Source organism: Aquarana catesbeiana, linkage group LG02 (assembly GCF_042186555.1).
Source record: "Aquarana catesbeiana isolate 2022-GZ linkage group LG02, ASM4218655v1, whole genome shotgun sequence".
Classification (NCBI taxonomy): domain Eukaryota; kingdom Metazoa; phylum Chordata; class Amphibia; order Anura; family Ranidae; genus Aquarana; species Aquarana catesbeiana.
Window position 1 is genome coordinate 671,345,374 of NC_133325.1, and position 27,693 is coordinate 671,373,066.

The following is a 27,693-nucleotide window of genomic DNA, read 5'->3' on the forward strand; positions in this document are numbered from 1 at the left end:
ATCATACCTGGATATGTTAAAAGGCATTGTAACCCTAGGATCACAACAATGAAAGTGACACTAAACTCTAGTTTAAAAACAATTTTCTGCATAAAGTGTTACTACTACACAGAGTGGCCCCGATTCTTCTCTCCCTGTGTCCCCCACTGGCGATATTGGCTCCTTCTCTTCTTAGTGTGTCCCCATAGCAAGCCATTTGCTATGGGGCACACAATGTCTGCTCACACATGAGCTGTGTGTCTATGGAGCTGTGCTCCACAGACACACACACAGCGTGTCTTAGCCCCACCTCCACTTCCTCTTCAGTGCATTTGAAGGCCAATGGCTCCTGCTGCTGTTCAAGTCACTGTGTGAAGAGGAAGAGAGGGGAGAAGAGATGCAGTAGTGCACAGCACTGGATCTCTTCTCCCATCTCTTCCCCTTCACACAGGGAAGGAGGACAGAGAAATATAAAATGTTTTTTACCTTAATTAATGCAAGGAATGCATTAAGATAAAAAAAAAAAAAGTTTTAGCTTTAGTACCCCTTTAACCACTTTAAAAATTCCTTGTGCTGCTTTCAGCCTCCTCCAAATCTCCAAATTCCTTTTTTTTTTTTTTTTTTGCTGCTGTGATCTGACTTCTTGTTAGAGGGCAAGAGGGCAGCTACATTAATTCTCCATGGCCCACTGTATGTAGGAATGTAGCTACTCCATCTTGCTAGCTCCCAAGATGGACTAGGAGCTATGGACTATGGTATTTTAAGTGTGCATAGAGCAGTGCACAGGACAACAACTAAAGTGCAGTGCTCATTGCAAACAAACAGAAGTGAAAGGGAAAAGGAATAGTTAAGAAACAAAAAATATTTTAGATTACATGGCCATTAAGTAGTGGATATATGGATCATTTTTGAAGAATAATGCCGCATACACACGGTCGGATTTTCCGACGGGAAATGTTGGATGTGAGCTTGTTGGCTAAAACTCCGACCGTGTGTATGCTCCATCAAACATTTGCTGTCGGACTTTAAGCCAACAAATGCTGGCTAGCAGGTTCTCAAATTTTCCGCCAACAAAACTTTGTTGTCGGAAAGTCCGATCGTGTGTACACAAGTCCGCGCACAAAAGTCCACGCATGCTCGGAATCAAGTACGAGCCGAAAGCGCTCGGTCTTGTAAAACTAGCGTTCGTAATGGTGATATCACATGACTATTGAACTTCCTTTTTATCGGCTTGTCGTACGTCTTGTACATCACCGCGTTTCCACATTCGTAATTGTTGGCCAACATTTGTGTGACCGTGTGTATGCAAGACAAGTTTGAGCCAACAACCTTCGAACAAAAATCCACTGTTTTGTTGGCAGAAAGTTCGATCGTGTGTACGCGGCATAAGATTATGGATTAGTGTCACCTTAAAGCAGTGTTCCAGGCCAAAATACAACTAGATCTTGAACAATAGAGCAACCCAACCCCCCACCCCTCCTTGTTTTTGGATATAGTTTTTTTTGTTTTGTTTTTTTGTTTTGTACCTTTTCTAGTGTTTTGAAGGTGTACTTCCATCCCACTTCGCCATGGCAAGATACCTCATTTCCACGTGTGCATCAGATTGATGACACAGCAATCCCACGAGTCATCTGGCATCCCATGCTGCTAGCATTGCATTATTTCAAAACCACAAATGATGCAATGCTAGGCGGAGATCAGCGCCATTTTTGAATAGATAATGTGTTGTGGCAGTCTTATGTTTGTATTGTTGCTGGGTGAACGTGCAGGTATTGGCAGTGACTGGAAGCCGACATGCAGTGGGGCGTACTTCCTTCACACTGCACATGCGCGAGATTGGGAGGTGCATGCACGCGATCACGGAAAAGAGACCGAGCGGGCTTCACATACCCACAGTCAGGGCTTTCATTGCAGTGAGTCAGTAACCCCGCAATTCTTACATCAGAGTCCACCAAAGTAAAAGTATACTTCTATTGTACATGACCACACTGTGCTGACTGTACTTACCTTGCTTTTAAAGGCAAAGCTAAATAACGTGTGCAGTTTTCTTGCCAGTGTCTCTGATTTTCCAGTCTCTGTGGCATACAAGATGGTGGCCTTTATCCTGGCAGCCATAGATTTCCTCGCAAGTAATGAAGCAAAGAACACAGCCCTAAAACATAAGTTAAACATGTCAAACACTAGCAGCACACCCCAGATCAATCTATTTCTGTATACGGATTAATCGTTTACTTCCTAAGAGTTCCGCAGCATGTACAGTACATATATCCACAATGCACGGCTGCCAGCCGATATGGATGCGGAGATTTATAGCAATTCATTAGCAAACTTGTTCCATTATTGCAAAGCTGAAAACTCCCTAAACATGTCTATTGACTTGTCACAGAGGATGAATGGGACTGCGACCACTTAATGCCACAACAAATGGAAAAGCTCCATTCCTATTCGCATATCTTTGCTGACAATCTCAGTCTCTTACTTGGCAATAACACTGAGTTTGAATTCTTTCTTCTTAGGTTTTCTGCTCTCATCGTGCCACACGTGAGTTTTCCAGGCATCAATCTGGAATAAAGTGATGGGATATCGCATTAATAATGCAATGTATACTGTATATTTAGGTAGATTAAGGAAACATTGCAAGCTTCTGCTACCAGCACCATATTTTTCAGCTCAATTACTATCAGTCAGTCATAAAAATGTAAAATAAAGAAAAATCAAATAAAATAAACCATACTGCTGACAAAAAAAGAGGAAATAAATAAATCGTTTTTCTGTTCATTTCACTTTTCTATCCTACAATGAAAAATAATTCTATATCTGGGTTGCTTGCAGCTATAAATTCTTCCAGTATTTATTTATGACGGACCTGCAAATTTGGAAGCATTTTCTGGCAATTGTAAAATTTAAACAAATACAGGAAACAATTGCAAAGAAAAAGCATACCGTGAAGTAAGAACTACTGCAAAGGGAGCACTGAAGTTTTGGAGTACCATACCATTGTTTTACGAAAATGCATATTATAATTTATATATACAGTGGAACCTTGGTTTACGAGTAACGCGGTTAACGAGCATTTTGAAAGATGAGCAACTTTTTTTTTTTTAAATCTGACTCGGTTTGCGAGTGTTGTCTCGCAAAACAAGCAGAATTCAAGCTAATGGGCGGTGCAGTACCGCATTTGGCCAGATGTGCGGCGGTCCTGTGGACACTCGGAAAGGTTCGGAGCCGTTTGGAAATACTCGGAATTACTCTATACAATAGATATAAAGGGAGGCAGGGCTGGGAATAAAGGTGTGGGGGGGGGGGGGGAGGAAATGTGCCCTGGGCATAGTAGCGCTATGTGGAGAGGGGTGCTGAGAGCCAGTCAGCGCTCTGCTCTCCCGCTGCCTGAATGATAGGAGTGACTGCTGTCACTGCTATCAAATAGACCAGAGCACAGTGAATGGTTGTGATCCTTGCTGGAAGGAGGATTCTGCTCTCTCCTTCCTCAAATAGCAGTGTAATGTGGGTAGGAGATCAAGCAGGGCACTGCCCAAGCTGACAACACAGTCACTTCCTTCTCAGCACTGGCGCCAGACAGAGAGTGAGAGCAGACTGGGGGTGGTAAAAACATGCAGTTGATCCACGTCTTTACCACCCCCAACCACTCCCTCTTAAATTTTTGCCTTGTAACACATATGTGCGGCAGTTAAAGGGTGGGCTTTAACAGCTACACAACACTCATATGCATGACTGGATGGCCGACGTTTCTGTGCTGAGAGCACACTCATGCCCGCTCCCAACAAGAGACTAAGCTATAAAAGACAGCTCTTGTTCCCCGCTAATGATCGGTAGCAGCACCAGCTCCCAATCACTTAACCACTGTGACAGCCAATCACCGTGGTCATGTGATGGGCCAATCTTTTGCACCCCTTGGCATTTGGAACTTTTTAAAGAGACACCTGGGTGGGAGGGAAAGTTTTAACCTGCAAAGGCAGCAGGCAGGTTTATAAACATGTCGTGGGAAGAATTTATGCCCCTTTTGCGTTCGACTGGCATCACTAGCTGCTAAACGCAACCCATTCAATTCATTGAGGCAGTGCCACAGCTGCAAGCAATGCATTAGGTTTGCAATCAGGGCTTAAAACAGACGGTGAGCAGGTGACATAAAGCTTCCTTGTCACCTGTCAAATGCCCCCTGGAATGCAATCCACTGTGGATTGCTCTTCAGCGTGTACACTAGCCCTCAGAGTCACACAGGGCCGCAAAGGCAAATGCATTCCACAGAACCCCCACCCTCCCAGCTACCCTTCTCCTTTCATATCACTGCCCAATCAATCCTCCTGACACCACCTACACAGGGACATTTTTCCTTCTAATTACACCACCAACCCAGGGCCATCTTCCTTCCAGTGATGTCATGAATGTAGAGACATCTTTTCTTTTTAGTGACACCAGTAATGCGGGGGGCATTTTTTATCTCACATTGATGCTGGAGCAATTATTTCTATATCACTATTAGACCCAACCTCAATTAGACCTTTTTCTCTCTGCTGCAGTCAAGTAATGCTTACAGGTCCTGTCCCTCCCCCAACATATGAGTGAACTGCAACAAAACTGATGTTCTCCTTGTGCTGCATCTCGCTCTCACAGAACAAAATAGAATATAGAAAACAATAGAACAGAAAATAAAATATTAGAAAAGAAAGAAAATAAAGGGATAAAATAGAAAATAGAGGAATAGAATAGAAAAAGAATAGAATATAATAAAGTAAAACAGAACAAAAGAGAATAGAAAATAGAAGAACAGAATAAAATATAATAGAAAATAAAGGAATAGAATAGAATAAAGAAAGAATAGAATAAAATAAAATAAAATAGAAAGAATAAAACCTTCTTCTGAAATTTGAATTTTGAATATAATACATTCAAATTCAAATAGAATAGAAAATAAAATAAAATAAAATATTAACACAGAAAAGAATAGAATAGAAAAAAAGAATACAAAATAATAGAATATAAAGAATATAATCATTTCCCAAAATTTGAATAGAATAGAAAATAATAGATTAGAATAGAATAGAAAACAGAATAGAATAGAAAAAAACAATAGAATAGAATAGAATAGAATAGAAATAATATAACCATCTTCCAAAATTTAAATTTTGAATAGAATACATTTGAATTCAAATAGAAAAGAATAGAATATAATAGATAAGAAAAGAATATAATAGAAGCATAGAAAAGAATAGAATAGAAATAAACAATAGAATTGAATGGAATAGAAAGACTATAACCATCTTCTAAAATTCGAATTTCGAAAAGAACACATTTGAATTCAAATAGAAAAGAATAGAATAGAAAAGAAAAGCATATATTAAAAAATAAAAGCATAGAATAGAAAAAAATAGAATAGAATAGAAAAACAATAGAATTGAATGGAATACAAAGAATATAACCATCTTCCAAAAGTCGAATTTTGAAAAGAATAAATTCAATTTAGAACAGAATTTGATTCCAATGTGAATGAAATTCGAATCGATTTGAATTTTCCGAGTTCGGTCGAATTGAGTTCAATTCAACTGCATTCGGAAAATACGAAATAATTTGAATAAATGAACCAAATTCCGAAAATGAATTAAACTAATTTTAACTAAATAAATGTATGTAAATAACGAAAGTAAACAAATTTTATCATTCTGCACATGTCTAGTTCACAGATCTCCTCACGTATGCAGGGGAAGATAATTTCCTGACCTTCCTATCATTTTGCATGCTATATGACCTGTCAGATTCAAATTTACAAAGCAGGTTTGAATCTGATTGGTGGCATTGAGAAGCTTCTTAGCTTCAATCTTAAAAACAACAAGTCGAGGTGGGTGCAATGGTTATATCTGGGAATACATTTTCTGCTTTACAAACAGGTAATAACAAATGATTCCCAGATCACTAGATAGCCAGCAAAAGGAAATGGCATAGACTGGAGCTTTACAGCAATGCCTGGATGAATAATTGAAATTCTGAACAAGAAGGCTACCTGTATCCATTTCAAGGCAGATTTGTTTGCACCGTCTTCTTATAAATCACCTTTTAATTTCTGTTTGGTCATTTGTCATTAAAGAATGAATCTGATTGGTTACTTTGATAAAGGAAGCTCATCATCCTACCTGGTAGAAGTAAAAAGGGCTCAGAATATAGTTGAGCATTTCCTGGTGAAACACAGTGGTGATGCTCCCGGACATCGGAGGCACAATCCAAACCCAGTCAGCTGGGCATCCTCCCCGCAGCTTGTATTCATTCTCCATGTGTTTGATGAAAGACTCTGCTGCAGAATGGTGATCCATTATAGTTACATTTTGTTTCTGAAAAACAAAAGTTATTTAAAGGCACTGTGGTCTGATTGAAGATTTTCTCTACATAACTTTTTATATAGTGACATCAATATACCTGCAATTACTGCGATGAATTATATAGACACTTTTTCAAAAATGTAATAATTATAGCAATAACATTACATCATTCACAAATCCATTTAACGGTTTGAATGAGAGACCCAGCCAAGTAACTTACAATCAAAAAATATAATAGAGAAACAAGTAGAGCTAAATAAATGTGGCCTAATACTTGTTGTAGAGGATGGTCATCGAAACACTATTTAACTGTCTAAAGGCTTGTTTTTTCATATGTGTTCACATTATCATGCATGCTTTGATATCCTTCTGTGGATAAACTAATTCTCAAAATTCCCAACAGAAGCACTGAATGCCTTGTCTGTACCAGTTCACTTTGCCCTGCTCTCCCTCCCAGCAGTGACTTGGAGACCTCTTTTGCTCTAAAGCTATTTTCCCTAATTATGTGTGGTAAGCATTTTTATTTTAGAAAATATATTACTAAGGTGTAAGCACCTGGTGATCCAGGCAGTGCTTCCCTGTTCAACATGGCAACAGTATGCCTGCCAACCCTCAGTATTCTGGGTTGCCACACTCTCTGTGCATGCTCCATTTTGAGCTTTGTGAAGCCCTACACTTTTTCTTCCCCTAGCCCCCCCATGTGATATTTCTATACATCACGTGGGGCTGCTCTAACATTGTAATTGACAATATATACTGGCTTCCACTCACCCAACAAATTAAATTCAAAATACTAACAACTACTTACAAAGCCACCCACAACTCTGCCCCCATCTACATCACTAACCTGGTCTCAAAATACCAACCTAATCATTCTCTTTGTTCTTCTCAAGACCTCCTGCTCTCTAGCTCCCTTGTCACCTCCTCCCATGCTCTCCTCCAGGACTTTTTCAGAGTCTATCCAATCCTATGGAACTCCTTACCCCAATCTGTCCGATTAGCTCCTACTCTATTAGCTTTTAGACAATCCCTGAAAACCCTTCTCTTCAGAGAAGCCTATCCTACCCACACCTAACAACTGTATTTTCATTTTCTCCATCTGATCATCCCCAACAGTTATTACCTTTTGTTCCACTTGACCCTTCCTTCTAGACAATCGTTGTTGCGGTGTGTCAGTCTGACACACCGCAACTCTGATCTAGGTAAAGAGTCTCTGACAGAGACTCTTTACCATGTGATCAGCCGGCTGATCACGATGTAAACAGGAAAAGCCGTCTGTCAGACGCAAGTAGAGGAGAGCCGATCGGCTGCTCCTCTGACATGGGGAATTTGTCCTGATTGATTATCAGCACAACCCCTCCCTGAGGATGCCCCCACTGGACCACCAGGGACGCCACCAGGACCACCAGGGATGTCACCACCAGGTATGCCAACCTAGACCACCAGAGATGCCAATCAGTGCCCACAATGGATGCCAATCAAAGTCCACAATGGATGCCAATCAGTGCCCGCAATGGGCATCACTGATTGGCAGGCATTATTGTTTGGCACTGATTGGCATCCATCAGTACCATCTATTAGTGTACATCAGTGCCACCTATCAGTGCCCATCCATGCCCATCCGTGCCACCTATCAGTGCCCATCTGTGCCAGTGCCCATCTGTGCCGCCTATCAGTGCCCATCAGTGCTCTTCCATGCCACCTATGTGTACCCATCAGTGCTGCATATCAGTGCCACCTATCAGTGCCCATCAGTGCCACCTATCAGTGCCCCATCAGTGCCGCCTATCAGAATCCATCATCAGTGCCCATCAGTGCCACCTCATCAGTGCCACCTCATCAGTGCCCATCAGTGCCGCCTTATCAGTGCCCATCAGTGCAGCCCCATCAGTGCCCATCAGTGAAGGAGAAAACTTGTAAACTTATTTACAAAGCTTTGTAACAGAAACAAAAAAAACTTTTTTTTCTTTAAATTTCGGTATTTTTTTTATTTGTTTAGCAGAAAAGAAAAAAAAATTCCAGAGGTGATCAAATACCACCAAAAGAAAGCTCTATTTGTGGGAACAAAATGATAAAAATTTAGTTTGAGTACAGTGTAGCATGACCGCGCAATCGTCATTCAAAGTGCAACAGCGCTGAAAGCTTAAAATTGGTCTGGGGAGGAAGGTGTATATGTGCCCGGTATTGAAGTGGTTAAAAAAAAGATCATCGTTTCTATTCTCTATTTTATTCTTCTATTCTTTATGGTCTCTGCTTTTCAAATGGTGGAAATGTGTATAAAATGTGGTTAATGTTATGTGTGAGTGAAATGAAAAAATTGCTCTGTCGGTGAAAGAATTAAAGCGGAACTCCAGCAGTGCTTCCACTAGTAAGGGAAACATGGAAGCCGTCATTGTTGACCACCTTCTAAATACTCTTGTTGTCCAAATTTCCAGAGGGTAGTCAGTAGTGATAGCTTTGATTTCATTCTCTGCCAGTTTCCTATAACTTAGTTTCTATTTTTGGCCGGGTGTCTTAAAATGTATGAAGCTCAAGACAGTAAGGAAGTAAAATTTTCACAAGGTCAGCAATAACAGCTTATGTTTTTATATTTGTGTGCTGAGTTGCTGCTCGACAAATATATAAATATGATTTCTAATTTGAATGAATAGCACAGAGTCTTTTCCTTTTATAAACTGACTATAAACAAACCTGAGTCTGCGAAAAAGCCACATAGTTCGCAGCAGGCCGGATTAGCCAAACCTCCTTAAAGTAATAATAAAAACCTTGCCTTTTTTATATTAAAGGATTCATATCATGCAAAGCAGATACATACAGAGGTCGCACAGGTTGTTTTCATCTACAGGCACCCCTTAACTACATAAACAGTTGTTTGGTAAACCCTTTAAAATCATCCAATACACAATTAATTTGCCAATTTTTAACAATTAAAGGCCGTCATATGCAATACATGTTACTTCAAATCATGAATGGCCACTGTCAATCAATTCACTTGGAGAAAGAGCTAGGGAGTGGCATTCCTGGGTTTACGAGAACTTATTCATGGTGGTGTATGGAGAGTTGGCATGTCAGGCTGTAGTCTGAGTCAGGAGTACACTCGCAAATTGGCTACAGCAGGGCTCCAGGGGACCTTGCATAAGGGTGTAGCCACCATAAAATTAGAAACCAAGTGGGGTTAAATTTCTAAGGCAAATTGTAGAGAAGTGACAGGCTGAAAACAGAAGGAATGTTAAATGTTTTAAATTGAGGGTTTATTAACACTTTAAACATTAAAGAGGATGCAAAGTTAAACAATTTGAAACACCTTGTGGCAAAGTTTACCTATTGCCTAAACATACCCTGTAGTTGATATTTAAAAAAAGTAGCTGAAAATACGTTTCTTATTTTATTAGCATCCACATGACCGCTCAGTCTCCTCTTTTTCAGCAGGCTCCGAGGGCTGGGGGTGGAGTCCCCACATGCTGCTTTGTAGACTACTTTTGTATTGTGATACTTCCTACAGGGGCCACTCTCTGGCTACAGCTAGGGCAGGCTGGGTGTCATGGCTGCTTGTACAATCACAGGCAGACTACTGGGGTGTACAGGACGCCATATGTCAATGGAGCCTCCTGTACAATCATAAAGGGGAAGTGTTCAATGGCCTGGTAACAAGAAACCAGGAAGTAACCTGAATCATCTGGTAAATAATCTTTAATCAAAGAGAATGCAGATAAAGGCATTCAGGGAACACTTAAAGTGGAAGAAAAGCCTAACTATTCTTAAAAAAAATTCCCTTCCCCTTCTTTTTACCTATCCTGCCTAACGTGAGTACTTATCTATTTTTAATCAGCTCCAGTCACATAATCCTGCAGTTCTGTTTTCCCTGTGTCAATGAGCGGCTGCTGCAGGGGAGAGAAGAAAGTGCCCACAACAGCCTATGAATGATATAACAGCTCCCAGAATTGCCAGCTTTGGTCAAGCATTCCCTGAACCGGAGCTGCAGGACCATGTGACTTGCCTGGAGCCAATTAGAAATAGGTAAGTACTAGGGTTGCACCGCTACCACCTAGTACAAATACAAGCACTCACCGATACCGATTACCAATATTTATTTTTTAATGTCATGTGACAGTGGACTGTGTCAGTAGTTTTTTATTTACAAGTTATTTTTTTTAATTATTTTTTTACAATTTTCTATATATATTTGTTACATTTTTTTTGTTGGGGGGGGGGGGCAGTGTCAGTGTTTTTTTATTTTATTTTTTATTTTTACAATTTTACCTTTATATTATTTATTACAATGTTTTTTATTATAATTATTATTATTTATGTATTTTTATCAGCCCTTTTGGGGGGGGGGGTTTGGTAAGATATCAGAGGTCTAAACAGACCCCTGACATCTCCCTTTTGAGATGGGAAAGGGACTGAGGACACAGATTCCCCAGTCCATTTCTCTGCAGCCTCAGCTGCACTGAAGATGAATGGACAGGAGACAGAGGCTCCTGTCCATTCATAAACTGAGACATCGTAAACCCAGTTTACTCTGCTCAGTTATGAATGGACAGAGTGATCACTGACTCCTTCCTTCGCTCTCCATCCTGACAGATCCGGGATGGGGGGGCCAGAGGAGGACAGGGGGGGGGTCCGGACGAGGATAGAGGGGGACCAAAGGAGCATGAAGGACATGGCAGCAGACCGGAGGAACACGGAGGACATGGCGAGGGACCGGAGGAGTAGGGAGGACACGGCGGGGGACCGGAGGAGCAGGGAGGACATGGCGGGGACCGGAAGAGCAGGGAGGACATGGCGGGGACCGGAAGAGCAGGGAGGACATGGCGGGGACCGGAAGAGCAGGGAGGACATGGTGGGGGACCGGAGGAGGACACAGGGGACAGTCAGGGGTGATAGGTGAGGCGATGGGGGGGAGTTACAAGCACCTATCTCCCCGTATAGATTTCAATAAAGCAACTGAAAGCTGCAGGGGGGGGGGTCAGCTGCTTTATTCAAATCTATACAGAGAGATCAGTGATTGTAACTCCCGCCACACCAATCACACCTGACTGCCCAGGTATCGGGTGAAGCATCAGAGCATTTGCAGGAGTACAATCACTGATACCAATATTAGTAAAATCCTTGTAAGTACACACATTTTTTATAAGGGTAATGCAGGATAGGTAGGAGGAGGAGGGGGAGAGACCATTTTTAAGAATAGTCAAACTTTGAATTTTCTTCCACTTTAAGATTCGTATGTAAAAACATTAAATGTATTTTTAATTGTTGGGGTTACTGAAACCTTCAAGTGATTGTAAACCCTTGCCTTGTAAAACAACCCATTCAGTTTAAAATAGAAATCAAGAGCAAACCATTTTTGTATAGATATACATTTAAAAAAACATTATAAATACCCTTTCCCTTTTTTTTATAAGTAATCACATTCTATCTGTTCTCAGCTGCATAAGAGCTGGAGAGATGAGACGCAGCAGCACACACTGAGCTTGTCAGTGAATGTCTATGCAGCAGGGGGGTGTCAGGACAAGTCTGATCATTAGAGGAGAGTACACTGAGTTCCCAGCATAGCTAGAGACCCGAGCAAAGTATACTCTCCTGCTTAGTGTGGTCAGTTTTTTTAATGGGAAAGCAAGGGGACTAGCAGTAACACCAGGGGTTTCACATAAAGGAAACAATACAAAGAGAACAGAACACTTTCTCATACAAGTACATGGTACAGCAGGTGCAAATCAGGAATTTGAATTGTTGGGATAACAAATGCTTTAAGTCCAAGAGGGCCACTAGTGGGACTATTTTTAATGGTTGAAGAAGAGTTCCATGTCATGGGCACCACGGTTGCTTAAGATACTAGAATGTAAAAATCTGGAATAGGTAACCACGAGAATAGTACAATTCATCAAACTTGCACATGTTTTCTAATGCTGTACATTTTAATTAAAAGAGTTGTAAAGGCAGAAGTTTTTTTTATCTTAATGCATTCTATGCATTAAAATAAAAATCTTTCTGTGTGCAGCAGCCTCCCCAGCACCCCCTCACACTTACTAGAGGTCCCTCTCTGTCCATCAATGTCCACAACTGCCTCAGTCGTCTGAGCTTCTCCCTCCTGGTTGGCTGAGACATTGGCTGCCGCTGCTGTCAATCAAAGTCAGCTAGCCAACCAGGGAAGAGAGGGGGCAGGGCCGGGTCAGGGATCCGTGTCTGAATGGACACAAGGAGCTGTGACTCGGCTCGGGTGTTCCCATAGCAAGCTGCTTGGTGTGGGGGCACTGAACAGGAGGGAGGGGCCAGGAGCACAGAAGAAGGACCCGAGAAGAGGAGGATCAGGGCTGCTCTGTGCAAATCCACTGCAACAGAGCAGGTAAATATAACATGTTCGTTATTTTTATAGGAAAAAAAACAATACTTTACAATCACATAGAACCTACCTGGAAGCTGTAGAGAACAGCTACATTGATTTCAAGTACTGCCTGGTCTTTCCACAGGGATGCCAGCTTGTGAGTTTCTAATCCCATTCTTCTTCCAACTTCCTGAAAGAATAAAAGCACATGTTAATCCATTTAATTTCAAAAGAAGAGTACATAGTGCTGATGAACTGGACGATGTAGTACCCTAGCACAATCAAGCAAAGCTCAGTTTACTATTGTACAAAAACATAACAATGTACTATGTTTGATTTCTAACGGTTACTTTGTGAAAGATGTCCTCCTACATAAAACAATGTACAATGTTGGTGAAACACCTGCCAATCTATGACCAGCCTAAAACAAGGTTCAGCTGGTGAATTCTAAAACTAAAATTCAACTAAAACTAAGGCAATATACATTGTATTTCTGAATGTAAATTGTACAAATTTGGTTTTGCCTTTTTTTGGATGAAGTTTAATCTCAAAGTGTAACTAAAGGCAAAACTTTTTTTTCTTAGTTTTGGATAGAGTGGAGAGGGATTAGACCACCTGTCAGTTTTTAGAGGCTATCTGTGCCCCAATTGGGGAGATTCATCCTCCCTATTAATCCTGGTTACCATTATCATCGAAAGGGAAAGTAAAATAAAATTCCAAATCAAAACACTAATAGAGGGGAAATATTCCAATGGGGACACACTTTCTGCTGATCCTGGTGACACACCAGGATTTCCTCACTTTGAAGGTATTTCCTCCCACTTCCTATTTTGACTATGGGACAGAAAGTGAAGGAAAATCTCCCCAATAGGATACAGATGGCAAAAAAAATGGGGGGGGGGGGGTTGTATAACCCTCCCCTGCTCTATCCAAAATAAAAAAAGTTTTTCCTTTAATTACACTTTAAATTTTATGTAAAGCCATCATTTTTTTAGTTTTGGATGGAATAGGGAATGTTTAAGACCCCATCAGTTTTCTTTTTTCTTTTCTTTTTTTAGCTATCTGCATCCCATTAGGGAGATTTCCCATCACTTTCCGCTCCTTGGACACACCAGGAAGTAGGAGGAAATCTCTCCAATTCCCCCTAGGACAGCTGTCACCAGAACAGGTATGCCTTTTAGATTTCTCCTTACCTCCTATTCCATTGACAACACTACAAGATTGTAGATTTTCTATCATGTTAATTGCATAATTTTCTGTACTGGAGACTATGATCGCTCGGACAAAAAGAGAGGGTGAATCTCTTTAGTCGAGGTAGGAACTGCAATAAAAACCTGACCTGACCTGTCTACATTCTAAAACAATAAAAATATTTGCTTTACATACTGTGTATTTTAAAGTGTATTTGCATTTTGCAGCCAATTTGGGATAACACCTACTTTTTTGTGAAACGTTCCAACTGACCTAGCATAATTGACATATTTATAATATTGTATATTTTTCTGGTCACCTTTTAAAATACTTTTTACTTGTTTAAAAATCCAAACAAGCTCTCAATGCTTTGTATCAGTGTTGCCAACCTACCAGATTGAAATTTACTGACACAACACCCAAAATTTACTGGCACAGCCACGTTTTTACTGGCTTTTCCAAAAGTTACAAAATTATAGTTTTAAGTGTAAATTTCAGTAATTAGGCTACAAACAGGTACAATCTGCAATTTTGAAATGAAATTGACTCTATTGGTGACACTAAACACAGTGTGCAGCAACACAGATGATGATGACACCTCACCAACACGTTACGTCCCCTCCTGAGTCACAGTGACAGTTTCTCTCTATGCCAGTTGGTCCCTTCAGTCCTCTGCAGTCCAAACAGGACTGACAGTCCAGCTCCCAGCTTGCCTTGCTCCTGTCCCGCAGACCCACACACAAGGCTCCAGCCACTCCACTCAGCTCCCTTGCGCCATGACTTCACACGATACGGCACCACCCCCGCCAGACCCACCCCCCGCCGGCACCACCCGAACACACTGTAGCAGGCACTCGGATGGTCTCCGCCAAGCGTCACAGCCATATTTTTTACTGGCAACCTTTTCCTGTTACTGGCATTTACTGGCAGGAGAAAAGTGCCCATTTTTTACTGGCTGCCAGTAAAAATACTGACGGTTGGCAACACTGCTTTGTATTGTTTAGGAGGGGGCTATGGAGTAATGTTTAACATAATTAACGGTGTCTGTAGTGTGCTTGAAGTTCTTCTTTATCAGATATAAACTAGATTTAACATTGTCTGCCCTAACAAAGGGTAACTAATTTAGAAACTGACCTCCTCCTTTGTATATTAATGAAGCATAGCACAGTAAATCCCCAAATCCCCAGTCTGTGTGGAGGCAGACACTGTGAGACTATTTAGAAACGCTTGCAATCTGACATGATACCTTCTCCTTACAAACATATAAAAGATAAGAAAAATTTTTTTTTTTTGTTTTTTTTTTAGGTATGCTGTTAAATGGCAACATATGGTGGGGTTTTCTTAAATATGACTGCACACATAGAAATACACCTTATATAGTCCTTAAGTATATGGCAAGTTTTACTGTAAATGGCTAGTCCAGTATTAGATTGCAGAAACCACTTTCCACTTTCACATAAGCCAATAGCTCCTTATTATGGTGATTGCTCATGTTGCTTCTCGGATTTAGATATTTTTCCTTGCTAACACCTTGTTGACAGGACTTCTGTAATGCTTAATTGCCCATTAACATGGCCACCAACAAGTCTTTATGTTATCATCTTAAAGTTGTGACTGGGGTTAAAAAGTTTTTTTTTAGTATGAATACTGAATAAACTGAATGAGAAATAAGGGTTAGAAAAGATGCAGCAATTCAGAGGAAGCTGACCGTAAACCATGAAACCAGCATAAGGTTTTCACAACATACAAGAAATGGGTGGTCTGCATGTTAGTTCCTGTTTGACAGATTTCCCATACCACTAATCAGTCATCTCTGCTGTAAAAATAAAAAAAAAAACTGCTACAATAATTTTAACACACAGTTACCAACAATCTACACATGCAAAACAGTAACCCTGTCTTACTACTCCCAGATCTGCTTTGGCAATAAGGCAGTTCGAAGTTCCGTGAACCCGTGCAATGTGCTACTGTGCACTGTAGTACCTATATAAACCAATCAATTAGGTGAATTGAGATTTGATTGGGATTGGTTGATATTGACTATTTACTTGGTTGCTGTTGTGCACTGTGTTTTGCACATTGACACTGCTGTTTACACTATCCAAAAGATAGGGATCCTGTTGACAAGCGTTTAAATGCTGCAATTGCTATTCAAGGACAAGTGCATGTGTTTGAATGGCAAATACAGCTTTTGACAGGTAAAGCATCTGTTGCTCAAATTAGCCAATCAGATTTTAGCATTCACTTTAATTTACCCTGTGTAATAAAAAAGAAAAAATATAAAAGTAAGAATCTGATTGGATGCCATGGGAAGATCAAGTGATGGGGTTGATTCACTAAAGCCAAATAGGCTGTGCAAGGAAAGCTGCTCTTTGCAAGAGAATTGCCCCAGAGCTTAGTGAATGTGGTAAAGTTTCACTTTGCAAAGAAATGCCAATCACATGCAAGGGAAATAAAAAAATATATTTTTGCTTGCATGTGATTGAATGGAGTTAACAGCACCTCACCTCATTCAAGAAGCTCTGGGATTGATTGCAAAGAGCAACTTTGTTTGCTAATTAAACAGCCTATTTAGCTTTAGTAAATAAACCACAGTGTGTTTTTCAGGGTATTCTGATAATGGAGGTTGAGTTTAAAAAAAAAATGAATACTGGCAATGGTTGCATAAAACCCAAAAGTTTCCTGATATCTCTGATAAAATGATAAAATATATTATATCCAAAGGAGATTAAAAAGGAATACATTATTTGCTCTGAATCTCTAATAACATTTACCTCTAGCACATTGTAACGTTGGACATCACAAAAATCTCGAACACCAATTTCTGTACCCATGTACCACCCATTAAAGGGGCAAGCTGGGAATTCAATGCCTCCAACTTCAAGCAGCATATTGGAAACTGCAGGCAAGGTAAACCACCTCAAACTCAGTTCTTTAAACCACTCGAACCTTTAAGAAACAATAAGCAATTATACAGTCTCAAACATAATAATTTGAAGGTTAAGGTAACTTTATAGCACATCCATCACCTGCATAAAATCTGACCTTAGGATCTATTGCATTCTGAAAAGATTCCTAAATGGGTTTAACGGTATCATTACTTTCACATACAATGTTTGACCCAACATGTTCAAGGCTCACAGAGTTATAGAAAACAACACAAACGTGTAAAAGGCTTGACTTCTGACTTTAAGATTATATACCTACTATCCCCAAAGAGAATGCCCTTTCCTACCACTAAGGCTGGGGAGAGAACTATATGTTCCAAAGTCAGGAAAGTCAGGCTTTTAATTATAACGTGAAATTGGAATCAGAGGAACACAGAGAGGAAGCTTTTTTGGCTTACATCAGTAACAACAGTGACTTGTAATATCTGTTCTTCAGCAGAATTTCTTTCAAACGTTTACATTTTTTTTATAGGTTTGCATTGATATCATATCATACCCATAGGTAAAATAAAATGCATAAAATCAATTAATATAATATCACTATATCTGAACACATGTATTTGATCTTAGAGTCCCCCTAGGTGGTAGCTCTCTCATTGAGAAGAACTGGTGGTGAGACATCTGCCCAACCTCCACTGGACTACTGCACTAACAGGATCTGCTGTGGCTTTTCTCAGTGACTAATCTTAGGCTTCAGCACATGTGTAAAGGGTCTATTTCCAGTTTACTTTTGAGAAAATAGAACAGTCACTGATAAGTTGCAGTGATATTCCCAGGGCTTTTTCTTAGCAGGAACATGGGGGAATGCAGTTCCGGCACCTCCAGCACTGAATGTATGGAGTGGCAAGGGGTGCTGTGGTTGTGCTGGAGCTGGAGGTTCTATTAATGCTGGCTGCTGGGGAATCTATTGTTGCTGGAGGGGATCTACTGTATTTTTGCAGGGGGGGGCTATTGTTGCTGGAGAGGTCTATTGTTGCTGGTGGAGGATCTGTTGTTGCCAGGGGTGGGTCAGTCATTGCTGGGAGGGATCTCATGGTAGGGGAGGGGTCTATTGCTGCTGGCTGCTGGTGGATCTATTGTTTCTGGGGGGTCCATTGTTGCTGACTACAGGGAATCTGTTTTACTGTCTTTCTTGTTGTCATTAACAAATTTCATACAAATTACTTAGCACCACAAAATAATACTTGGTTCTGTATTCTCTAAATGAGGCGGTACTGGGAGGTGGGAAGGGGGTGCAACCAAGGAACGATGCTCGGAGCTGGGTAAGGGGTAAAGACAAGGTTGACTCGGAATAGGTGAGTCCCTGTACCTATTCTCTGAGAAAAAAAGCCCTGGATATTCCAATATGTTAGAATGACGTTTCAAACGATAAGGTATTTGGAAGACCTAGTCTGGCTTAGGAGTTATCTTGCACAGTTGTTCATTCACATTAGTTGTGACTAACAGGTCAGACTTTTTGCTTCCTCATGTCAGAGCCTACAGCAGAGGGGACAGCAGCAGCACAGCAGTGACTTCAAAATCTCATTCCAGACCTCCTGAGACTAGCAATTAGGGACAACAGTGACATAGATCTCACAATGCAGAGATACAGCTATGAGGCTGTAGGCAGAGAAGTGCCTAGGCACCCTTACATACCAGGAAGTGCACTGTTATGAATTACATGAGTAATTCAAGCCAAGAGGGACACTTTTTCAGGGTACAACTTTGATACAAGTAACAGTTCTCTCTAACATAGCAAATCTTCTCGCTCGGGGTGCACATTGCAATGGCTTCTTTCTCTAAGTGATTCTTTCTACAAGTGATATGCACTTCAATCTCTGCATTAAGTTCTGCCTCACCTGATCATTCCTTCTCTGTCTCTTTACAGGTATGTGTCAGCTCAACCAAATCTTCCACCGTTAACTGAAATTGGGATCTGCTTGCTGTCTGTATGTATGTGTTGGTATGTGTCAGCTCAACCAAATCTTCCACCGTTAACTGAAATTGGGATCTGCTTGCTGTCTGTGTGTATGTGTTGGTATGTGTCAGCTCAACGAAATCTTCCACCGTTAACTGAAATTGGGATCTGCTTGCTGTCTGTGTGTATGTGTTGGTATGTGGCCTTCTCTATCTATTACCCTGTGTGCACAACCATGACATTGTTGTTTGTTGCTCTGGACTGTCTTACCTAAGTTTTATGTGTTGATCTTATCTTGGCCTCTGGCCTTTTGCTTTTCTGACTTTAGAAGCAAAAAGTCCACTTTGATTGTTAGGCATTCTTATAGTCACTCATGATTAATTAATGAACTCCAACCCACCCTTATAAGAGTATAAATTTGAGCATCCTTAAGGGGTGAGCACATTGCTCGGGGTGCACATTGCAATGGCTTCTTTCTCTAAGTGATTCTTTCTACAAGTGATATGCACTTCAATCTCTGCACTTCAGCCATTGCACGAAACAAACAAGTACAGCAATCTGCACTGGAAAGCACCTAACAGACTGCAGGTGACCCTGTCTCTCTAATAAGCTCTCCTTCCACTCTGTAACATGCACTCTCTACCACTGCTTCTGACACTCCTGTCCTCTCTCCTCAAACTCTCTTACCTTCACCCCCCCTCTCCACCTGCCTGCTTATACATATCACCCTGCCTTCTGTCTTCTCCCTACTACTGCTCCTACCAACTCTTGCTCATTCTACATCCATACACTGATAAAACCTCCAGTACTCTGAGACATGCCCCTTCACATAAATCACAATCCCACATTACCTCCCTCACCCTCCTGCTTCTCCTAATCTCTGGTGACATATCCCCAAACCCTGGGCCGCCATCATCTGTCTTTGCCCATCGCCCCCATCCCCCTACACCCTCTGGCAGGAGCCACAACCCACAGAACTTGGTCTCTATTCCTCTTTCCAAAACCAGCCCCCCTTTTCCTGTGCCCTGTGGAACGCACGTTCTGTCTGCAACAAACTCACCGCCCTTCACGACCTCTTTATCACAAATGCCTTTAACCTACTTGACATTACTGAAACCTGGCTTCATGAATCGGATACTATTTCTCCTGCTTCCCTCTCCCATGGGGGCCTTCTCTGGACTCACTCCCCCAGACCAAGTGGACGGAAGGGAGGTGGAGTGGGAATCCTTCTAGCCCCATGCAGCACCTATCAGGTACTTCACCCACCTCCCTCTCTGACACTCTCCTCTTTTGAGGCACATTGCATTTGTCTATTCTCTCCCATTTCTCTAAGAATTGCTGTCATCTACCGGCCCCCTGGACCAGTATCAGCCTTTCTTGACGACTTCTCTGCCTGGCTACCCTACTTTCTCTCTGCTGAAATCCCGACAATCATTCTTGGGGACTTCAACATCCCTGTTAACACTAACACTACTATTACTTCTAAACTTCTCAGTCTAACCTCATCGCTTGACCTGAAGCAATGGATACAGGCTCCTACCCACTCCAACGGCAACACCCTTGACCTTGTCTTCTCCTATCTGTGCACTCCGTGCAACCTTTCCAACAATCCACTCCCACTCTCTGATCACCACCTTATTAGTTTTGCTCTCTCCCTGTCTTCTACCTCTTCTCCCTCCAACCGCCTAACAGTTACCCGTAAAAACCTTCGCCACCTCAACCCTTCTCTTCTCTACTCTGCTACTGATCACCTCTATGACAAAATCTCACCTCTGTCCTGCCCCAACCAAGCTACTTTCATCTACAACAGCTCACTGTCTTCCTCCCTAGACAAGCTTGCCCCCCTCACTACATGCAAAATTAGGCCCCGACTGCTACAACCCTGGCAAACAGATGACACCAGAAGTCTCAGAAAACGTAACCGCGCTCTTGAGCGCCTGTGGCATAAGACTAAGACCCAGGAAGACTTCACACAATATAAATCTGCCCTCCTAAAATACTACTCCTGCCTTCACACTGCCAAACAGACCTACTTTATCACACTCATTAACACCTTCTCATCCAGTCCACGTCAACTCTTCTCTACCTTCAACACTCTACTCTGTCCTCCACTCCCTCCACCCACCAACTCACTCACTGCCCAGGAGATTGCCAATCACTTCAAAACTAAGATTGATACAATTCACGAGGAGATCACCAATGCGCAAAAACCTCCCCCATGCAACACCCCATGTCCACAGGTACAATCATTACTTCCCTCATTCAACCCTGCTACTATTACTGAGGTTGCTAAACTTTTATCTAGCACCCATCTAACCACTTGCCCCCTGGATCCTGTTCCCTCGCAAATGCTACGCTCACACTCTGACTCGATTCTACACTCTCTAACTCACATTTTCAACCTCTCCCTCTCTTGTGGCATCTTCCCAAACTCTCTAAAACATGCGCTAGTCATCCCCATACTAAAAAAGCCCTCACTGGATCCCACCAATCTCAACAACTTACGTCCCATCTCCTTACTCTCCTTCTCCTCCAAACTTCTTGAAAGACTGGTCTACAATCGACTAAGCGACCATCTGACCATGAATAAACTTCTTGATCCCCTCCAGTCCAGTTTTCGCCCTCAACACTCCACGGAAACTGCTCTCCTTAAACTCTCAAATGACCTACTAATGGCTAAAGCCAATGGACACTATTCTGTACTACTTCTCCTGGATCTCTCTGCTGCCTTTGACACAGTGGACCACCCCCTTCTCCTCAAAAAACTCCACTCCTTTGGTCTCCGTGACTGTACTCTTCGCTGGTTCTCATCCTACCTATCACACCGCTCCTTCAGTGTCACTTACAACTCTACTTCCTCCTCTCCTCTTCCTTTTTCCGTTGGGGTCCCTCAAGGTTCTGTTCTTGGACCTCTCCTTTTCTCAATCTACACCACCTCCTTGGGTCAGTTGATTGCCTCCCACGGCTTTAAATATCATCTCTACGCTGATGACACCCAAATCTATCTCTCCACCCCCCAGCTCTCTCCATCTGTCTCCTCACGCATTACCAACTTACTAGCAGACATATCAGCCTGGATGTCACATCACTTCCTCAAACTCAACCTATCCAAAACCGAGCTCATGATATTTCCTCCCTCAGGTGCCACTTCCCCTGCTTTCCCTGTCAATATCAACGGCTCAACTATCAACCCATCTCCCCACGCCAGGGTCCTAGGTGTAATCCTGGACTCTGAACTAACCTTTCGACCCCACATTCTATCACTATCCAAAGCTTGCCGCCTCAATCTCCGCAACATCTCCAAGATACGCCCCTTCCTAACCAATGTCACCACAAAGCTTCTAATCCACTCCCTGGTCATCTCCCGCCTCGACTACTGCAACTCCCTCCTCATTGGTTTACCTCTAAATAGGCTATCCCCACTTCAGTCCGTCATGAACGCTGCTGCCAGGCTCATCCACCACACAAACTGCTCAGCGTCTGCTACACCCCTCTGCCAATCCCTCCATTGGCTGCCACTCAGTCACCGAATTAAATTCAAGATACTAACTATAACTTACAAAGCCATCCACAACCTGGCCCCCAGCTACATCTCTAACCTAGTCACAAAATACCAACCTAATCGTTCTCTTCGCTCCTCCCAAGACCTCCTGCTCTCAAACTCCCTTGTCACCTCATCCCATGCTCGCCTTCAGGACTTCTCCAGAGCCTCCCCCATCCTCTGGAATGCTCTACCCCAATCCGTCCGATTTTCTCCTACTTTATCCACTTTCAGACGATCCCCGAAAACTCATCTCTTCAGAGAAGCCTATCTGGCCCCCACCTAACAACTGTACACTTATCTTCTCAATCAGCACATCACCCACAGTTATTACCTCTTGTATCTCTTGACCTTCTCTCTTAGATTGTAAGCTCTAAGGAGCAGGGCCCTCTAATTCCTACTGTATCAAAGTGTATTGTATTTGTACTGTCTACCCTCAAGTTGTAAAGCGCTACGTAAACTGTTGGCACTATATAAATCCTGTATAATAATAATAATCTTCACTTTCCAAGTTTGGGTCCATTTTAAGCCCCGGTTCACACAGGGGCGGCACGACTTGCAGGTCGCCTCACCGAGGCGACCTGCAAACGACTTCCACGGCGACTTGCAAAACAACTTCTGTATAGAAGTCTATGCAAGTCACCCCAAGTCGCCCCCAAAGTAGTACAGGAACCTTTTTCTAAGTCAGAGCGACTTGCGTCGCTCCTATTAGAACGGTTCCATTGTACAGAACGGGAGGCGACTTGTCAGGCGGCTAGGTCGCCTGACAAGTCGCCCCTGTGTGAACCGGCACTTACCGGGCTGTCCCTACATGGGGGATTCAGGTACTAAGCACTTTTATTTTGAAGTGCTAAGCTAACCAACAGCTTGCTGACCATGTGTAGACAGGCGCTCTCTCTAGTATCCCACAAAATCCATTATCAGTGCCTTAGCAGACAACAAAAAATATCCATGTTAGGTTATAGGATTACAGAATAAAACTGTACGTCAGAAATGAAAGTCACAAGAGGGCAATTTATTTCCAGCTGAAGATACCAGCAACGAGCTTACCTAGGGTGCTCCATTATAACTTCAGATATAAGATCTTTTGGAATTTCAAACAATTCTGGGTCTTCACCGTTTGCCTGCAGCACCAAGGGAAGAATCTCAAAGCGTTCATATTTTGGTTTCCACCCAAGATGTATACATAGCTGTAAATAAATGTTTACGTTGCATTAAAAAATTCAACAGCATGATATTGTCTATTAGGGATGAGCCCGATGTTCGAGTCGAACGTAAGTTTGACTCGAACATCAGGTGTTCGCCTGTTCGCTAAACAGTGAACATTATGCTGTGTTCGTGGCAAATTCGAAAGCCGTGGAACACCGTTAAAGTCTATGGGACATTAACATGAAAAACCAAAAGTGCTCACTCTAGAGGCTTATATGCAATTTATTGCCATAAAAAGTGTTTGGGGACCTGGGTCCTGCCCCAGGGGACATGTATCAATGCAAAATAAAGTTTTAAAAAACAGCCTAATGATTTTAATAATGCTTAAAGTGAAACAATAAAAATGACATATTCCTTTAAATATCATGCCTGGGGGGTGTCTATAGTATGCCTGTAAAGTGGCACAGTTTTCCCGTGTGGCTCTGGGTTAAATTTCAGCACCATTAGCGGTAACCCAGAGCCACACTTGGGATTACATCTCAGGATCCTGGTACAGGTTACTTACCTTATCCCCAGGATCCTGCGAAGTCCCCCGTGCTGTCTGCGGGCTGTGTCCTCCTCTGAAGCCTATCTGTGCCAGGCTCCGTTCCCTGCAAGCGTTGCAACGCACGGGGGCGGAGCCTGGCTGCAAATTCAAAAGAATGTAAAAATCATAACACATACAGTACTGTAATCTTACAGATTACAGTACTGTATGAAATCATTTTACATCCCTTTTGTCCTCAGTGCTTTGGCCCATGCCCTGCATGCAGTTTTATATTATATATACTGTTCTTTCTGCCTGGAAACCTGAGATTGTCCATAGCAACCAAAAAGTGTCCCTTTACATCAAAAGTGGCTTTAGACCAGCTAGAAAACAGCGATAGTAAATTAGAACACTTGCAGAATTGAGCGATAGTGAATTGTGGGGAAATTTATTTTATCATTATATTATTTTTTTTTTAATTATTTATATTTATTTATTATATTATAATTTATGATTTTGTGTTTCAAACTTCATCATACCCAGGATATCTACTAGACTCTTGATGGACAGATTTAAGTGTTATTGTTAAGAATTACAGGCCTACAATATAAAATGCTAAATTTCTGTGCAAAATAATTTGACCGCTTTGAGACGCAAAAATCTGAAATAATCATACCGCCAGGGAGGTTAAAGGTTAAGTTCACTTTTTACTAACCTGTTACTATTACCCTCGCACCCTCTCCCCCCGTGACAGTGGGCAGAGAATTCTCTCCCTGTACCTACTGTTACATTTTAAAAACAGCATGGCTATGCAGTGCTATGCCACACAGCTATGTCATTCGTTCACAGCAATCCGTGAATGAGAAAACTACAAGCTCCATCTTCCACCAAGGCAGATGGCTTGCACTTCTCAATGAACTGCGAGGGCGCTGATGAGCCCCCTCATAGTTCATGCACACTTCCTCCAGCTTTCTGATAGAAAGCCTGTACAAAGGAACAGACAAGAAAGCTGTAGGGAGAGTGTGCAGGAGCCTGACATTGCACACGCAATGCACTGATCACAGGTTCAATGCTCTGCAGGCCACTGAAAAAGATAAATAAATGCACAATTTTTTAACTGCAAAAATATATGCATTTATTATTTTTTAAAAGGTGAACTTAGCCTTTAAAGTTGAATTTCATGTAAACAGACATAGACACAATAGAAATACATATATAAAAGCTGTTTTGCCTGCCATATGATTTGTATTTCTGTCTATCCAGTTCTGAGATTTAGACAGTCCTACCACACAGTGCAGCCAGGTCTATGACCTGACTTTTCTCTGCTGCCTATAGCAACACAGCCTGGTCATGTCGCCATCCTGTGATTGGACAGCTAAAGAACAGAATACTGATGATTTTTCCACTATCTCCTCCTGTTCACATGTTCCTCATCAACACTGCATCTCCCTCTCGTAGTCCAAGTGCTACTGTATAGAGGATCGCAAGAGGCTAATATCACATCAAATACAGGTATTTATACCAGATGTATTTAAAATGAATGCAATGATTTTTTTTTACACATAACTTTATTTATAGGTATTTTTAAATATCTTTTTGGAGTTTAGATTTAAGTGCTAACCTTTAAGTATAACTTAATATCCTATAACTTTAATAACTTGTAATATCTTATAACTTATAACAACCAACAAGAATCCACCTAGCACTCATATGTCTGCAGCATAAGAACTGTTTTGTGAATAAGGTCACATGGTAAATTATTATGTTCATTTTAATAGCACCTACATCAGATGATAAAAGACTTAAGCTGGCCTTGACAAATCGAAATTTGGCCAGTCAGCCGAATTTCAATCTATGTATGGTCAGGCTGGTTGCACAGTAGTCGATCAACCATTCGAGTTCTGTACAACCAGCCTGTCAGGTTTTTCTTGAATGATCAGTGCCACCAGCTATAGCCGGTGTTCTATTTAGAAATGTCTCCCGTCGAAAAATGCCCCCGATGGGTCTGCGCATGCGCAGTAACAAACATCACTCCAGCTAATATGTTGTTCAGCTGGCGTGACATAAACGCAGCGCATGCGCAGATCGTCTGAGGCATTTTTCGATGGGAGACAGTATTCGATGGCCAGTATTCAAAGTTATGCAAACAGAGGAGGGAGACCGTACTTGTCAGATTGTGCCTCGCTGTTGCGGGGCAGGTTTTCTGTGTTCTGAAGTGCGGGTTTAGTCTGTTCTGAAGGACGGGTTATGGTGTGTTGAACGTCGGGTTTTGCCTGCGTCCAAGGGCGGGTTGCAACACACACAAAACCCACCCTTCAATACACCCACAACCCGCCCCGCAACAGTGAGGCTAAATTTAACAACTACGTTCCCCCGCTGTTTGCATAGCATCTGCGCATGCGCTATGTTGACGTCACACCAGCTGATCAACTGGAGTGACGTTTGTTACTGCGCATGCGCTGACCAATAAGGGGCATTTTTCAGCGGGAGACATTTCTCGATAGAACACCGGCAACACTGATCAGGATAAAGGCCCTGGCTGGGTTGATAGCCGCAAGTGTATACTGCTTGCCTTCTGGTAAGCACGCACTCTGTGTGGTGGAGGTGCACACGTTTGTTGTGGTGTCATTCGAGATTTTTTCACTTATTTCAACTATCAAATTTTATACTGTTCATTGGACTATGTTCAACATTATTATTTTTTATACTTTTTAAGTGTTTTCATCATTTCACTTATGCAGTATTGTTAGCGCAGCTCCATTTTTTTATTTTATATTTTGAGGTGTGTATTCTACCTAGAACTTGAAGCTTTTTTGTCACTATTGAGTTTTGTGGTACTGATCAATGTATTCCCCCAGCTGTCATAATACAATAGCGCAGCAGGAGTGATTCTCCCATCCACAACAACCATCTGGCTGGATGGGGAAATCAGAAGGGTAAAAAAAAAAAAACAACACTTAAAGCGGAATTCCGCCTCCTCGCGAAAAAATTTAAAGTCAGCAGCTACAAATACTGTAGCTGCTCACTTTTAACATTAGGACACTTACCTGTCCAGGGATCCCGCGATGTCGGCACCCCAGACGATTTTCAGATTGGCTCTGGGGTGCTGCCACTGCCATTCATGGTAAGGGAAACCAGCAGTGCGCTTTCTAACTGGCCCAGCAGCAGAGGAAGGAGGCCGAACCTGTCAAAAACAGGTACCCGTTCCCCCCTCCCCCCTGAAAGGTGTCAAATGTGGCACCGGGGGGGGGGGGGCTGGGGGGTGAAGCAGATAAGCGGAGCTTCCACTTTTGGGTGGAACTCTGTTGTAACCTCTCTGGCGGTTTTCCTGAGTGTGGCTCGGAGTTAAATTTCAGTACCATTAGCAGTAACCCAGAGCCACACTCAGGATTGCATTGCAGGATCTCGGTGCAGGTTGCTTACTTTGTCCCAACGATCCTGAGATGTCCCCCCCGATGTGTCCTCCGCTCAATGCTTCTGTGTGCCGGGCCCCGTTCCCTATGAGCGTCGCAATGCATGGGGGCAGAGCCTGGCAGCAAATTCAAAAAGTGAAAAAAAAAATACATACAGTACACTGTAATCTTAAAGATTACATTACTGTATGAAATAATTTCACATCCCTTTTGTCCAATGCCCTGCATGCAGTATTATATTATATATACTGTTCTTTCTGCCTGAAAACTTGAGATTGTCCATGGCAACCAAAAAGTGTCCCTTTACGTCAAAAGTGGTTTTAGACCAGCTAGAAAACAGCGATAGTAAATTAGAACACTTGCAGTATTGAGCGATAGTGAATCGCGGGGAAATT

At 42.1% G+C, this 27,693-nt stretch overlaps 1 protein-coding gene across 1 annotated transcript in view; it reads right to left on the bottom strand.

Annotated features, from left to right (window-relative positions):
• The window catches only part of NOS2 (nitric oxide synthase 2), a 150,731-nt gene that overhangs the window by 38,255 nt on the left and 84,783 nt on the right, over nt 1–27,693 (bottom strand). The window contains exons 9-14 of the mRNA XM_073616679.1: nt 23,261–23,400; nt 16,599–16,773; nt 12,722–12,823; nt 6,126–6,320; nt 2,459–2,541; nt 1,987–2,131 (exon numbers count right to left, since the gene is read on the bottom strand). Of these exons, the coding sequence (XP_073472780.1) occupies nt 1,987–2,131; nt 2,459–2,541; nt 6,126–6,320; nt 12,722–12,823; nt 16,599–16,773; nt 23,261–23,400 (840 nt within the window). The remainder of the gene's footprint in view (nt 1–1,986; nt 2,132–2,458; nt 2,542–6,125; nt 6,321–12,721; nt 12,824–16,598; nt 16,774–23,260; nt 23,401–27,693) is intronic.